General features: G+C 38.4%; 1 protein-coding gene across 2 annotated transcripts in view; it reads left to right on the top strand.

Annotated features, from left to right (window-relative positions):
• The window catches only part of EDEM3 (ER degradation enhancing alpha-mannosidase like protein 3), a 76220-nt gene extending 63782 nt beyond the window's left edge, over positions 1 to 12438 (top strand). For both annotated transcript variants that reach the window (XM_049868112.1, XM_049868111.1), the window contains exon 20: positions 8481 to 12438. In XM_049868112.1, the coding sequence (XP_049724069.1) occupies positions 8481 to 8899 (419 nt within the window). In that variant the 3' untranslated portion in view covers positions 8900 to 12438. The remainder of the gene's footprint in view (positions 1 to 8480) is intronic.
• Positions 12439 to 17474: the final 5036 nt, after the last annotated feature.

The following is a 17474-nucleotide window of genomic DNA, read 5'->3' as shown; positions in this document are numbered from 1 at the left end:
TTACGTTAAGTTGCACCCACCACACTGATAAGCCCACAGCCATCAACATCGAGGCAAGACCCTCCACCAGCAAAAACGTTATGACTCACTGGAGGTTCAAATGATGGTTAGCATTTTTTAGCAATAAAGTATTTTTTAATTAAGGTATGTACATTGTTTTTTTAGACATAATCCTATTGCATACTTAATAGACTACAGTATAGTGTAAACATAACTTTTGTATGCAGTGGGAAACCAAAAAATTCATGGGACCCACTTTTTTGTGATACTCACTTTATTGCAGTGGCTTGGGACTGAACTCACAGTATTTCTGAGGTATGACTGTACAGAAAAATAAAACCCCCAAAACAAGTCCCCACCCCACTCCCAACTTCCTTTGATGATAAATGCCAGCCAAGAGTATAGGTATTTCTGGAACAGTCCTAACTGCTAGCAAATTTTCTTAGGTATCTTACTACACATAACTCTTTAGAAGCTAAAGCCTGAGTAATTTATCCAGTGGTCATGTTGCCTCCTCAGGTCAAACCAGTCACGCTTCCTTTAAAAGTTAATTTATCCAGTTTGTTGTTGAACAGAATTTTTAATATCCTCTCTCATATTGTTCCTCTTTCCAAACTTTCAGGACTATGTAAATGTTCTTAATAATAACTACAACCTTGCGCGCACGCACGCACACACACACACACAAAGCAGTGTGTTGCTACCTTTAGATCCATATTACAGCATCTTACAATTAAGGGTCAGTTTCATTTTCTCAGTATCATTTCTCAAGGGGAAAAAAAAATCAGCATTTTTAAGTTCCAGTACATTCTCATCCTTGTGACATTTGATGGAGGCCTGCCGTGCCTTACAGGCTCAGGCTAGAGACAGATGTTTTCAGCGCTTCTCCTATATATATATATTTTTTTTTCCTATATATGTGTCCATCTAGTAAAGAGGCAGATAGAGAGAATGGGGTCCCATGGAAGAAAGAAAGGGCCCATGGTTTGAACTGCTCCAGCTTTAAGTCAGGCAGTGTCACTTTTTCTAAGATCATCCCCCACCGAACTTGGTCGAGGGTAGCTGTACCCCTTAGGTTGCTGTTGGAAAGGATTTGATTTTAAGGAAAAAAAGTTGTAGCACTTATGCAGATGGCCTCTGCCTGGAGGCGGGCATTGGGAGCATTCTTGTTTATTAGCAAAATTGACACCTGCTCTGTCTTCTCTGTGTCATACTTTCTCATGTATTTCATTTTCACATCTCTTCCCTCTTTCTGAAAATGCCTTATCAATCACTATCTCCACCCCCATAGCCCTTTTCCAATTTGAATAATATTTGAATATCCTAAAAAATAAATATACCTAGTTTAAATACCATCTTCTATGAAGTTTTCTCTTATTCTCCAGGGTAAAATTAAGAATTTCTTTTTCTTTTTTTAATTGACTTTTTTTATGGCAGTTTTAGGTTTATAGAAAAATTGAGCAAAAAGTACAAGGAGCACTCTGACACTCTTTTCCAAACACAGAGTTTCTCCTATTATTAACATCCTACATTAGTATGGTGCATTTGTTAAAATTGATGGAAAATATTGACACATGATTTTTAACTAATGTCCATAGTTTCCATTAAGGTTCACACTCAGTATTGTACGGCCCTATGGGTTTTGACAAATGCATAATGGATGTCTACCGTTACAGTATCATACAGAATGGTTTCACTGCCTTAAAAATCCCCTATGCCCTACCTGTTTATAAGGGCATCTTCTTAATACAGTTCTACTATAATATTTACATTACATTATGGTTCTTTACCTGTTTGTCATTTCTATATTCCTTGCTCTCAGTAAATGCTGAATGAAGAGATGAATGAATGATTGATTTTAAAACATTCATTCTCTGAGTCTTTGCCGAGGTTCCCTTTTCCCTTTTAGTAGCTATCCCGAATATTAAAACTTCTAATTTTTTTTTTCTTTGTATCTTGAGCTTTTCTCCATTCTTGCTTTGCTTTCTGTGTTTCTGTTATACCGTTCCTGAATTTAAGGTTGTAGTTGTTATGCTCATAGGTCTATGATACTCAGCTATGGGTGACAATAGGGACCTCGGAAGGAAGATTTATGTGGCAGCCCCTAATGCCTTCTTCCTTTTTGTATTTCTCTGCCATTTTTACTTTCCTGATTGTTGCGTGCATTTCTTGGCTCTATAGTTCCATAAGCCTATGAAAAACATTTCTTCTATGAGTATCTTCTTCGAAATCCTTTCCCTCTGTCTCTCTCTCTCTCTCTTCCAATTTCACCAGCCCTTGGTACTTTTCTTTATATAGTGTTTCATATAGTGATCATTGCCATCTTTTGAACAACTTTTAAACTTGTAACAAATAATTGAGATGTATTAAGAAAAATTTAATAATCTCTCATCTTCCTGAGATAACTAACCACTGTTAACACTTTGGTGTGTAACTTTTTCATACCTTTCTCTGTGCTTTATATATTTTCACAGTATAGGTTTTTTAATCTATATACATGATTTAGTAACTTGCCTTTTACAGTTAAATCTATATTAAACATATCCCTCCAAGCCAGCAGGATAGCATAGCTTATTCTTTTAAACTATATTTAGTAGTTTGGCCATACCATAATTTATTTAACCATTCCATTATAAACCACCCCCCCCCCCAAAAAAAAAACCCCAAACTTATTGCCATGGAGTCAATTCTGACTCATAGTGATCCTGTAGTCCTGTAGGACAGAGTAGAACTGCTCCATAGGGTTTTCAAGGCTGTAATCTTTACAGAAGCAGACTGTCACATCTTTCTCCCTTGGAATGGTGGTGGATTCTAATCGCTGACCTCTTGGTCAGCAGCTGAGTGCTTAACCACTGTTCCACCAGGACTCCTATCCCATTATTAGGAAACCCATTGCCGTGGACTCGATTCCAACTCATAGTGACTGTACAGGAGAGGGTAGAACTGTCCCGTATTCCATTATTAGGCATCTAAACTATTTCCAGTTTGCTGTTTTTGTTTTACCACTACAAGCAATGGTCTGGAAAACATTCTTCTACGTAACTTTTTACATATTGATACTTCTACTTCTCTAGAAATTTTGAGATTCCCTAAAATGGAATGCTTGGGAAAAGATGAGTCTTTTTTAATTTTAATAGATGTTACAGGTTACATTTCAAAAAGATTGTAGCAATTCACATCATTTCCAGCAAGATTTGAGTGTACACGTTTCCTCTTTTTCCAGTCAGAGCTGAATTATATTGCTCTTGTAAAATTTTGCCAAGCTAATGGGTGAAAAGGAGCCCTGGTGGTGCAGTGGTTAAGAGCTCGGCTGCTAACCAAAATGTCAGCAGTTCATATCCACTTCATGCTCCCTGGAAGCCCTATGGGGCAGTTCTAGTCTGTCCTGTAGGGTCGCTATGAGTCAGAATCGACTTGACGGCAATGAGTAATGGGCGAAAATGGTATCTTGGGCTCATTTACATTTCCTTTTGTAAATAAAATTTCTTTTTTTTTCTGTTTTCTGAATTACCTATATATGTTTTGCCATTTTAAAATAAGTTTTGTATTTTTGTAAATAATTTATAGGACCTTTTTATTACTTGTATATGCATGTATATAAAATATTTTTCCAATTTATCATCTTTTAACTTTATGGTACTTTTATCTACTTCAGAATTTTATGAACTTAGAAATATTAATTAATTCCTTTAAGGCTCCAGAGTCTCCTGTCTTACTTCAGAAGGTCAACTACCTTGTATTTTACATAATGTCTTCTTAAATTTTCTTCTGAAATTTTTATAATCTTATTTTTTACATTTGGTTTTTAATTCATGTGGAATTTATTATTTTAATATAAGTTAGGAGTCTAACTTTTTATCCAGCTGAAACGTCACTTATTAAGCACCATTTATTAAGTAAACCATCTGTTTCTGGACTTGATGTTCTGTTCCACTGATTTATTTGTTTACTCCTGTGCCAATAATAAGTCAGCTTGCTATTTTGAATAATTTTCCTATCTGTTATGTCAGATGTTACCTCTGATTCTTTTCAGAATTTCTTGACTTCTATTTGATGTACATTCTTCCATGTTATTATTAGGTGCCATTAGGTCGATTTTTGACTCATACCGTCATTCTTCCATAACTCCCCCCCAAAAAACCCATTGCCGTCGTGTCAGCTCCAACTCATGGCGACACTATAGGACAGAGTAGAACTGCCCCATAGGGTTTCCAAGGCTGTAAGTCTTTACAGAAGCAGACTGCCACATTTTTCTCCCACGGAGTGGCTGGTGGGTTTGAACTGCTGACCTTTTGGTTAGGAAGCAAGCACTTAACCATAGGAACTTTATTTTAAATTGTACCTGGTTCCAAAAAGAAGAAGAAATAGAAATGGGGTTCATTTTGAAATTGTATAATTACATGTTTGTTTTATAAATAAGGAATTTTTTTTTTTTTTTTAACATTAAGACTTTCCATCCAAGAACATATACCTGGAGTCCCTGGGTGCTGCAGCTAGCTGACGTGCGTGGCTGCTAACCTAAAGGTCGGACATTTGAGTCCATCCGGAGGTGCCTTGGAAGAAAATCCTGGTGATCTACTTCCAGAAAGTCAGCCCTTGGAAACCCTGTGGAGCACAGTTCTACTCTGGCACACATTGGGTCACAGCAACTGGTTATCAAAATTTTTTATTAATTTTAATAGTATTTTTTGTTTTTTAATTAGGTTGCTTCTAGTTTAAGTATATAATCTGCAAATAAAGATAATCTGACCTTTCCATTTTCTATACTTACTCTGATTATTTTACTTCTCATCCTATTGCATTAGCTAGATTTTCAAAATAACGTTGTGTAATAAGTAGCCATAGAGGAATTTTTAGCCAAAAGCACAATCTTTATTATTAGAGCAAACAGCCCTATGCCATTTCCTTTTCTTTTTGATCTCCTTTGAACTTAGGTTAGCCTATCATAAATAAGCTTTAAGCAGCCAGCCCCCTACTTTCTTTTCTTTGGACCTTACCATGGTATCCCTAACTATCCAATAAAATGCACCCCTTCTACAAGCTCAGAGGAGAAAATGTGTGGGATGCCCCTGACACCCCCCTCCCAGCCCCCCCGCCAAAAAACAAAAAACAAACCCTGAGAACTTAAACATCCGTGGTCAGGTCAGATCTTCCGACCTAATCTGTATGCATACATACATACCCACCTGTGCCTTCCTGCATGCCCACGTACTTTTCGGGTTTTGTGGTTTTATAATAGATTTATCCCAGGGTGAATTATTTTTCCTACTACTTGCCAGTCACTGTTCCAGGCACTGGAACAAAGGCACACAAAAGAGACAAACTCCCTGCCCTAATAAAGGTGACGGGGGACGTGGGAGGTTGCACAAACAAATCTATGCATGTTAGATGGTGTTACATAAAGTCTATATAACATGTTAGGCGGTGTAAGTAAAATAAATAGCACCTTAGGTGGAGAAAAATAAAGCTTGTTCTTAATCCGTTTATGTTGTTGTTCTGTGCCACCAAGTCCATTCCGACTCATAGTGACCCTATAGGACAGAGTAGAACTGTCCCATAGAGTTTCCAAGGCTGTAATCTTTACAGAAGCGTGTTGCTCCTTTATCTGTGTATAGTGGTCTTAATTATGATATACCTTTACCTTTCTCTTTTTAAAGTTAAAGTGCTTAGGAGAAATCCGTTGTTTCCGTTTCCATAATTATGTATGCATTAGTATTCTTTGTTTCTCCATTTATGTAAAATTATATAATTTGTATTTTCTGTTCAGTTCTTATTCCTGACTGTTAATTTTAATCATTCCCTATCTAGCTTCCCTTTACTCCACTGACATGCTGTCTCTCATTCAGGCCATCAATAAGTTTCATATGAGAAACTAATATGAGGGGGTTTTCTAGTCCTCATCTTACTTGACTCCTCTGGCCTACTCCCTCCTTCTTGAAAAACTCTTTACTTTTAGCTTTCATAACACAGTGTTCTCCTGGACATATGTTTGTTATTTCTGGCTGTTCCTTTGCTCTTCTACCTTGCCATTAAATATTGGAGTTCCTCAAGCTAAACGCCCTTTTTACTCTCTGGCTGGGCAGTCCCATTCATGCCTGTGGCTTTGATTACTCCCTTAACAAATGACCTACAAATTTATATCAGCAGTGCTAACCTCTCTGCTCTGAGCAACAGACCTTAATATCCAACTATCTACTCAGTACCTCCTCTTTGATTTTTCAAAAGCATCTTAGTCTCAACCAGCCAGTGCTATACATATGGTCTTCCTTTCCCCCTCAGCCCCCTCAGAACAACCCCACAAGAACAAAACACCACCTCCATCCACTTGCAGAAGTCAGGAACTTGGGAATCATCTTTTATACCTCCCTTCCTTTCTCCACTATCACCTTCTCTGGCTCCATGTATGTAATCCATCTCTAGTTCTATTGTCCTAGTTATCTAGTGCTGCCATAACAGAAATACCCAAGTGGATGACTTTTACAAGCAGAAGTTTATTCTCTCATGATTTAGGGGCTAGAAGTTCAAATTCAGGGCAACAGCTTTAGTGGAAGGCTTTCTCTCTGTCGGCTCTGGGGAATGATCTTTGTCTCCTTTTAACATCTGTGAGCCCAGCGCTCCATGGAGATCTCCATGTGTACTGACTTCAACCTTCCCCTGAGTCTAGGACGTTATTAGCACGGGAACCCTGCCTGTGTCCAAAGCATGCATTCTGCTTCCAGCTCTTCTTTCTTGGTGGTAGTCAGGTACCTCCCCCTCTGCTTGCTTCTCTCTCCTTTTATCTCTTGTAAAAGATAAAAGATATGACTCAAGCAAGGCTGCGACTTGAGTCACACCCTCTTGTAAGACTGACTCGAGATACGCCCCCACACTGATGCTGCCTCGTTAACATATAGAGGTTCAGATTTACAGCACACCACAGAGTGGAGGACAAACACACAATACTGGGAATCCTGGCCTGGCCAAGTTGACACGTATTTTTAGGGGACACAGTTCAGTCCTTGACATATGTTTACTTATGAAAAGCAAATCCATCCACTTCCACCTTCCCTATCACCATCTTAGTCCCAGTTATAATTATTTCTGGAAGTCTGTAGTAGCCTCTTCTCTGGCTTTTCTCTTATCTGTTCTTCACCCTTTAGCCAGAGATATATTTTCAAATTGCACATTGGATCATGTTATGCCTCTGTTTTTAATGATTTCCCATTTCTTTGAGGAAAAAGACCAAACTGTGTAATATGGCGTACACAGCCTCCCAGTGTGTGGCCACCAGTGGATTCTGCACTTCTCTCACCATTTTTGTCTTTTTCTTTGCTGTAACATCTCTGACTGTTTTTATTCTCACTGAGCTCCCTCCTGCCCTTGTACCTCTGTATATTCTGTTTCCTCTACCTGGAGTACTCTTCCTTTCCTTCTTTTACTAATGAACTCTACTTATCCTGTAAATCTTAGCTCGTGCCACTTCCTGAAGGAAACCCTCAAATTGCTTTATTATAAACTTTCCCAACACCATATATATATGTCTCCTTCATTATCCGTGTCACAGTTGCAGTTTCCCATTTATTTCATGTGATTATTTCGAAAAGTTCTTCTCTCCATCTGCAACCACCCGTGAGGGCAGGTGTAGTGTACGTTTTTGCTCCTCATTTTATTCCCCATACCGTGCACAGTGCCTGCCGCACAGTGGACACTCAGTAGGTTCTGGCTGACTTACTGCATGGCAGAGGCTGAGCAGGATGCAGCAGGTAGGGCCAATGCTTTTGAAGCACTTCCTTGTGACAACCCTAAATAAAATGTCCCTTGTGGCTTCGTTGTAGGTGCATTACAAGAGGCCTAACTTTTTAGTCTTCAGTGGATTTTAGAATGACTATATCTTAAAAAATTCATAGACCTACAATAATGAAATAGAAATTTTGTAAATAATCACAGGTCTTCTTTGCAAAAATATTTTATTTAATCAGTCACGTTAATATCCATAACCATCCAAAAATCTTGTATTATCTGCATCTTCTTGGCTTACTGAGTAGGAATTTAACTTTTCAGAAGATACAATTATCTTAAAATATAGCAATGATATGTACTGTTTAAAGTTTATTCTTTTAGTATGTTCTCATGCACAAGCTCTCCTGAACGTAAATATTTAATAAATTTTAGATGTAAATTGCAATTTTATATGCATTTTACTGTTAGTGTATTTCTTGGCAATTTTTAATAGTCTTACCAGTTTTTAGAGCCGTTTCTTTCAACTTAGAAAAGTATATTTACTGGCGCATTTTGCAAAATGAGTATCCAAAAAAAGTGATTGCATTATCTATAAGACTTTTTTTATTTTCAGTGTTAACGTTCACCGCTCTGCAGTAACATGATGTACCTTGACTTTTTTACTTCTTCATTTTATTGCAAAAATCAGTATGCTTTTGAAAGTGTAACAGTACATTTTTTCAGAGGCAAAGTAGCGTGAAGTTTGCTTATTTTTTATACAGATCCTGAAATGGAAAGTGAAGAACAACCATCCTCTGAACACGATTCTCAGGATCAGAGTGCTGAACAGATTACGTCGAGTTCTCAGGAGGCTGATTTGGTTGGTGCAGAGTCTCCTGAGGAAAGTTCTCTAAACTCTCACCCGGAATCGTCAGAATCATCATCTCCAGCAGAGATGGACAATGCTGCAAACGTCTCCCCTTCCGAACAGAATTCTAACCCCACAGAAAACCATGAGACTACAAGTCTTGATGGTGAATGTACAGATTTAGATAACCAACTTCAAGAACAATCAGAAACTGAGGAAGATGCCAATCCTAATGTTAGCTGGGGTAAAAAGGTCCAGCCTATAGACTCCATATTAGCAGACTGGAATGAAGATATAGAAGCATTTGAAATGATGGAGAAGGATGAACTATGACTCATTAAGGAACCTGGTGGTAGGTATTTAAAAAGAAAAGGTAAACTGTGGTTAATAGACACCCCGATACTAAACAGGCTCTCTTCTGGGAGGTGTTGAGTATGGTGATGAGCAGCCACATTCTGACTGGGATAGCATTCGTAGGAACCAGAGAATGTTGTGTTAGAATTGACCTTGTTTACAACTGCCCTATCAAAAATGGAAACTCACAGCTCCCCCTTCAAATGGCAGCATTGCATTGTCCTGCAACACCTCAGGCTAGGGAAACATTAACTGGGCATTTTTGGGAACCAGATTGCTGCAGTTTCTAGATAGATAAGAAACAAATTTGGGTAATAGTGGAGTGGGGAGTAGGAATTTGTATAGCTTTCTAATTGAAGGAAGCTTGGCTTTCTTGTTTTGAGTTAGAGGCTCTTTTGGGAAGAGACTTGAGCACTGTGGGCATCCTGGTTATGCTGCCTTCATAAAATCACTCTTAAGTGACTTAAGTGGATATGAAGCAAATGCATTTATGGTGAAAACAGTCTTTGCTCATCACTTTTCTTTGTTCAGTGACAAGCGATCAAGGTGACTTGATTTTTCCCCCCTCTTACCAATGTCCTTTTTATTTAAACCAAAGGTGAAGCCAGTGTACTTTCTCTGTGTGCTCTCTGCGTAAAGACTAATCAGTGGGACCAGGTAAAAAGGTCAGATAATATGTTGTGGAAATTGGTTACTTAATGCTTTGGAAGAACAGAGCAAGGGAGAAATTATAATGTTGCGATATGAGCTTCCCGTTGGGAAAGGTATGACCACTCTGAAATGGAATTCAGCACTATATCCTTGTAGGGCGGATTATGAAAGTTTTCCGATTCATTTCTCTCACGGGCGGTCACCCCTAGCCGTCAGCCTTGCTCCGTCCCGTGGTTAGTAAGCAATTTGAGCCACAAGGCCTGCGTTGCCAACAGCTGAATACATTTCGCTCCATTGTTCTATCCTACGAAGCCATGATGGAACCGTGGTAGTGATCTAAAAATCCTGGGGTAACTCACGATTTTTTTCCTTTGAAACTTTGGTTTCTAAAGTTGCACCTAGGGAGTCTGTTACATTTTCTGTTGAATCATGGTTTTTAGGTTTGCCTTTTTTTTTTCTTCCTTCTGATATGAACCTGAAAATTAGCCTATGGTGACTTGTGTAAAAGAAACTTACATAGTAGCAATTAACATAGCTTAATGAGAATTTTTTCTTTCCTTTTTTTTGAAATTTTTTTGTGGCAGTCTGGTGCTGGCCACATATAAGTTTTAAAAACGTTGTTGTGAATATCTGCAGACAACCCTGTAGTTGAAATCATGGCTTTACTCATTTTATTTATTTTTTTTTAACTTCTCTGAATCAGCTCCAAAGGAATATTTGAGACTTAATTTCCTTTTCCTTTCCCGTTACATTACACAGGAACCCTTCCTAACACAATTCTGAGGTACTGTTGAGCTTAAACTGTATATTGAGCTGTTAAAAGAACAGCAGTGCTGTATTGTAGTTATGTATATTCATGTACAGTATGTCTTAGGTCCCAGGTAAACTTAATTCTTTTATAAGGAGATAAATAGCTGCTTTCAGAAATTCCAGCTAAACATAAATTGGGTCTGTGAGTAATCTAATAGAGAATTCACTTTGGGGGGGAGGGGGAAGTAGACAAATACAAGCTTTATTGGCCCTTAATTAAACCTGACACCAAAATGGATATTTTTAGTCTCTTTGCATGTGCAATTTGGTGTAAGATGATAGAAGTATAATACATACCGTGTCAAGAAGGATAGATACAGTGCTTGGTTTGTCTTAATTGCAAAGCTGCCAAAAATAGCGGAAGCTTAATGAGTTGACTTGCCTTGATTTATAGGACTGGGGCTTGGTGAAAAGGAGCAGATGTCCCTTTAAGACTTTGATTACAGAAGCCTTATATCCATTGCTTTGATTTTTGTATTTGCCGCTCAAAGCCATTGTTGTCTAAATCTACTTTTCTAAGTTATCAAAATAACATTTTTTCCCAACAAAGAGAACTTAATGGCATGAAGGATCTTGTGACACAGAAGCCAGTTTACTGCCGCCCTCCCTTCTTTTGGCCATTAGGGGGAGCTGTTGCCTTTCATTGAGGTTTAGAAGCTAATGTTCACTTGTTTAGAAAAGTGAATTTCAAAACAAAAAGAGCAAGAAAGAAAAATTAACAAATTATACTTAATACTCAGAAGGAATTATACTTGATTTTTCTCTAGTTAAGAAATGAAGGTGTAACGTTCAACTTCAAAACCCCAACACTGTAATTGATCCTACATTTATTCACCTGACATACTGCCACGAAGTAGTTTTTGAGTTCATTAAAAAATTCCAACAGCATTAGTTTTTTTTTAAATGTTTTATTTTTAAAATACCTTTTTTAGACATTTTATTTGCTTCCTAAAGATTCAGGGGTTTCTATGAGACCCTGAATTTAGAAACATCTGGTCTACCTCAGTTAAATGTTAACTGCTTAAAGATTGAGCTGAAGTGATCTCCACAGCCATAAAATGGTTTGACTAAGAAGGATTTATATAATGTTTACAAACTTGGAATCAAGGATTTTATCTGAAAGTTAAAAGTTCGATATTAGAGGAAGTGTTTAATTCAGGTGTTTTCAAGTTTTGAAACTTAACTTGTTTACCTACTAAAAATAAGATAGCTGTAGTCTTTTCTGCTTATAAAAGTCCATTGAAATGTTCGACCCTAATTTGCAATACTTTTCCCCTGAAGTTTTAAGTGTGAAAGAATTGTGATGTACTAGACATGTCTGGGGCAGGATAATTTGTTGAGTAGGTTTTTTTTTTTCTCCCTTCTTTTTAACCTTTAATAGGCTTCCAACAAGAGTACAGTTGTTTCAGAACAAATTATCTTTTGACATACATTTCAGTTTTTCTTCACAGTATTAGAGTAAAATGAAAATGGACAGTTTCTGATTTTAGCTTCTCTAACATAATTACTCTCTTGAAAATTTTTAAAACATTTAAATTACCATCACACAACCCTTTTTACAGTAAAACCAGCATTTGTTCTCTTACCAAACCCCATGCCAAATTCATCGTTAAAAAAAGCTCAGCATAAGTAATTCAAGTAGCACTCATAATTCTTTTTGCGAGGTGGGGGAGAACTTAGTAAATATTCCAGCCGGTCGTTTTATGCACAAGGCTTCAGTCAGAACATAGAAAAAAAAAACAAAAAACATTCTGTGAATGAAATATTGTATGTTCAGATTTTATAAAAGACATTTTTAAAAGCCCAATTTACAGCCGTATATTTTCTTATGATGTAATTTATGAAAAAGATGTCTGTACTAACAGGTGCTGTAACACTACTGTTGTTGGATTTTATCGTTTGGTGATAAATGTATGCAATATTTCTAGGGGAAACTACTGTGATGTAAAAGTCTGGGCAAAATGTATATAATCCTTGTATATAATTGTGTATTTGATTATAATTACTGATTGTACAGATTTAATAAAACATGTAAATATTCCAATCTAGTTTTAATTTTTAGCATTCTTGTACATGTCTTTATACTTTATATCTTTAATTTTTTTTTTGAACCACTCCATCTTGCCTTTTAAATTTTTTCATTTTACCCCGAGGAGTGAATTTTAGATGTAGAAACCCAGGAACACTGAATAGTTTCACAACTCACCTAGTGCCAAGGGTCCTCAGAATAGAATTGAAGAAATATTAACAATTCGCTCTCAGTATTTGTAACATGGCTGTGTTTTGTGTTTACTTAGATTTAATAAAATCAGTTGCCATTTCAATATTGTCATAAAAAGTAACACCAAGACTTGTTAATTCCACTGAGTCCATTAAATTTCAGTGGCCACTTTTAGGTACTGTGGTACTGGGCTTTTCGTCTGTACGGTGCCACGGTTTCTGAGCACGGATACTGTGAAAGGCCTAATAATAATCGCTATTACTTATTCGTAATTATTGTTCGGAGGATGAGTGAACTGAGATTTGAACAAGTTCTAAACATCTTACTCAAAGTTCCACATTTAATGACTGGGGAGTGCGATGGAGCCCTGGTCTGGTTCCAGAGCCAGTGCTCCTTCCTGTGTGCCTCTCTCCCTTCCTTTCTCAACCCCTTCCACCCCTCCTTCCACCCCCATTCAGCGTCTGTTTACCTTTTGCTCAGCCACTACCTTCCTACCTGGCTGCTTTCTCCTAATCTGGGATTGAAGTTTAGAAATGGTGGCATCCATTCTCAGGCTCACTGGGCACTAATTCTGGTCTCAGCTTGTGCCACTCACATCAGTGTTTCAGCAAGAGTGAAAGGATCTGTTAGTGTTTTCTTACAAATTTCAAAGGGGAAGTCACTTTTCTTCTTTGGGTAAAGCAAAGTTCAGAGGCGTATTGTGATGCGTGTCTTCCAGCACCAACTCTAAAAGTCGTCTTTGACACTAATGCAAACGCAGGTCTTCTGACCCTAACCACCAGGGTTAGGTCAGAGCTCACACGCTAAGGGGTGCAGTCCACCAGACTGCCGAGTCTGCCCGAGACTTCGGTCATCAGCCCCAAGTTCCAGTGTCCCAGGACACCTGCACTTCTGACCTGGTGGCTACAAATGTGGTTCTCACTACCCCCCTCAGGATATCAGCTGCAAGCTCAGGGGTCCCCAGGATACCCTCACTTTTGACTTGCTGGCTACAAATTTGGGGCTTTCCCATTGCTCTTGGGTTTGATAATTCACAGACCTCAGGAAAGTGCTGTGCTTACGATTATAATTTTAGAGCAAAGAGAATACAAGAGATTCATAGGGCAAAGTCTAGGCGGGTCCCCAGTATGAAACTTCCATGTCCCAAGGGATGTATCTTTCCCTCCTTCGCCCGCCTCCCTGTGCATTTATGTCTATCAACCAAGAAGCTCATCCACCGAGGTTTCATTATGTAGACATGATTGAATCATTGTCCACGTGGTTGAATTCCATGCTTTGCCCCTTCTCCCCCTCCCCCCAGGTCAGGCTGATACCATGTGGTGAGCCTTTCTGGCATGGCCAGCCCTGACCCAACATGAGTCAGCTGGTTAGCATAACCTGTCAGGTGAGGCTGAAGCCCTCCGTGAATAACAAGACATTCCTGTCACTCAGGAAATTCCAAGGTTTTAGAGGTTAAAGGAACCAGGTCAAAGACCAAATTCTTTGGGTTAAGTCATTCTTCATCCCATGCACATCTACTAAGAGGAAGCTAAGTAATTTAAGAGTTAATTGAGGAGAGTAAGTGTCAGCCTCTGCCTGCTAGTTAGCCCTGGTGGCACGACAGTTAAGCACTCAGCTGCTACCCAAAAGATCCGCGGTTTGGAAGCCAACAGACGTTCCAAGGGAGAAAAGACCTGGCGATCTGCTGCCGTTAAAGATTACAGCCTAGGAAACCCTATGGGGCAGCTCTACTGTGTTACATGGGGTTGCTGGGAGTCAGATTTGACTTGACAACGACAACATCCTTCTCAAACCTAACTAGCTGGCCTTGCTCTTGGTTTACCTTTATAAGCCTGGAGACCTATAGTTTCCATCCTCCCTCTTCAATGAAGTGACAAATGGGGGTCCACTCACAGACCCCGACACTCTTAACCCATAAAAAATGCATTCTTGTCATCCCAGATGACCACAGAATTGCTTAAGTTCTGAAGTCTTATGGCATCTTACATAGCATGTTCCTACCCTCAGGGGTACTGTTTAAGAAATAGCAGCAGCAAGTAATGCTGAAAAAATGGCCTGGGCATAATAGTAGGATGTGATTTCTTTACAAAACAATACAAAGAAATTTAAAACCTCCTCTCATAGTTGAGGAGAGAACCAAAGTCCTTAAATTGACTAGTCAAAGATACAGAAACTTAACACCAAGGGACTGGTTGATCCTTCCACCCAGTACTACCAGCCTTTTGTAGCAACGAGGGCCACATTTTACAGATGAATCCCCACCGTTATATTTTCTGAACCTCTAAGAAAAGCCATTGGCCTTAGGGTATAAGAGGCAATCTGACAGACTAGCTTATTTTATGCTCCCTCTCCCCACTCTTCCTTCTAGCTTTCTCCATTTGTAGAGGATAGCTGCTGCTCTTAGGGGTACTAACCTGTTCATTTGGCCACTCTCCTGCCTCACATGAGCACAGTTACGTGAAATTTAATTAATCCCACCCCAACTGTCATTGCATAGTTAAAAATATTTGTGAAGCCCTGTGATCTCAATCTCTAATCATGACATACTGTCTTACCGGCTCAGTATTCTTCACTCGAGTAATTCCTCAGGACCCCTAACCCATTGATGCTACTACTTTCTCAAGCTCCATCACTCCTCCTCCTGCCCTCACATCCCACCTTAGCCAGCATTAGCCTCTCTCCTTCTGTTGTATTTGCCTGGGAAAACCTTAAATCTTACTAAACCCAACTATGAGTCAGAATGGACTCGACGGCAACAGGTTTGGTTTGGTTTTACTTTACCTGCTGATTCTGGACCTAAACTTATGTAGCTGAATGGACCTGGATAAAATCACACCCCACTGCTGACTGGCCTCACTATAAATCATGAAAAAAGGAAAGAAAATTTTAAATCATGAAAAAATAAATCACTTTAAATCTTAAATTCAATACTTCCTGAGATTACAGCCACACTATCCTAGTTTATTTACTTTCCTGTTCTGAGACTACAGTTTCACACCACCTTTCTTTTCAAATCTCCCATAGTCCTCCCCTGTCCTTCACCTGATGATGTTGCTATGTGCTTCATTGAGAAAATAGATGCAGATGAAAACAACTTCAATTTCCACCAATCTATCTGCTGAATCCACATAACCTCGATTTGCACTTATTATGATAAAAGTTGCCCTCTGCATAGCCCAGGCCAGTTCCTCCACTGATTCCATCTAGATTTTGGAGAACTGAAACTCTAGATTCAAATCAGATGGACTGAAAAGTGGAGGAACCAGGATGCCAGAGTCAACTTGACCACAGAGGTGAAGCAACACCTACCCTCCCTTACTAACGTCAAATAAAAATTTCAACAAAGCATTCATTTTTGTTTGAACTCATTGGCTTTATTCAGCAATTTGAGAATTGGGTAGTATCTAGTTTGAAAGTCAGACTAGAGCTCCAAAGAGTAGTACAAAGCAGACAACCGACACACAGGTATAAGGAAACTATGCTGGGCAGAAAGTGATGAGTTAGTTCTAAGTTCCTTTCCTTTTATGGCATATTGGGAAGTTTTGTAGCAAGGTCATATACTATAGCTGAGGTGGCAAGTGCGGATTGGTTGACCTAGGTTTCAGCTTCTGGGAAGGTCAGGCATTTACAGAAAATAGAAACTTAGGTTTCAGTTTGCTGATGAGGGGCTTAGCATAAGTGACTCCATCTTGAGCCTAGTATAGTCAGGTTAACACTACTCCTAGGTAAATACTCTAACCCTGAAGGTAGTATTGAATTGCCTCCATCATTGGGCATTGTGAACATAAATACTGGATACCACACATAAACAGGGATGTCTCATTTGAGATTCCATAATCTCTATTTCCCTTTCTTTTCAGAAAAATTGAGCAATAACATATTCACCAAAAATCTATGTAACAAGCTCTTTTGTTTGTGCTTTTTTTTCCCACCACTAATAGAAGTATAAGTTGGTACAGTCTTTGTAGAAATCAACTCATCAATACATATAAAGTTAAAACTTTTTTTCTTTTTGCTTGATATATTTTTTTCCATCCTTTGAGTTTTAGTTTGTGTCTTTAAGTCTAAGGTGTGTCTCTCGTAGGCAGCATATAGACAGATGGTGTTTTTTTAATCTATTTTGCAACTCTCTGTCTCTTTATTGGTGCATTTAATCCATTTACATTCAGAGCAATAATTGATAGGTATGACTTTAATGCTGTCATTTTGATGTTTTTTTTTGTGTGTTCTTGACAGTTTCTTTTTTCCACTTAATTTTCTGTGCTGAGTAGTTTTTCTTTATTATTGTCTTTTCCTCTTTTTCATTGTTCTTGCTTTTGTGTTTGCTGAGTCTTTATGTTTTTCTTGTTTTTTATTTTGATGTGTAGGATTGTTAGTCTCCTTTGTGGTTACCTTAATATTTACCCCTATTTTTCTAAGTTTAAATCAATCTTTTATCTCTTTATATCACCTTGACTTCCTCTCTGTATGAAAGATCTATGACTACATTTTTTAGTCCCTCTTTTTTGTTTTAATGTTGTCAGCTTTTACATAATGACATCTCTATTCCCCTGTTTGAGTGTTTTAGCTTTGATTTATTTTTGTGATTCCCCTATCTGGGTTGATATCTGGTTGCTCTGTCTTGTGTTCTAGTCTTGGGCTGTTATCTGACGTTATTGATTTTCTAACTGGAGGGCTCCCTTTAGTATTTCTTGTAATTTTGGTTTGGCTTTTGCGAAGTCCCTAAACTTCTGTTTATCTGGAAATGTCCTAATTTTGCCTTCAGACTTGAGAGACAGTTTTGTTGGATATATAATTCTTGGTTGGCAATTTTTTTCCTTCAAGGCTTTATATATGTCATCTCATTGCCATCTTGCCTGCATGGTTTCTGCT

Source organism: Elephas maximus, chromosome 24 (assembly GCF_024166365.1).
Source record: "Elephas maximus indicus isolate mEleMax1 chromosome 24, mEleMax1 primary haplotype, whole genome shotgun sequence".
Classification (NCBI taxonomy): Eukaryota; Metazoa; Chordata; class Mammalia; order Proboscidea; family Elephantidae; genus Elephas; species Elephas maximus.
This window is presented reverse-complemented; position numbering and strand designations above follow the sequence as displayed.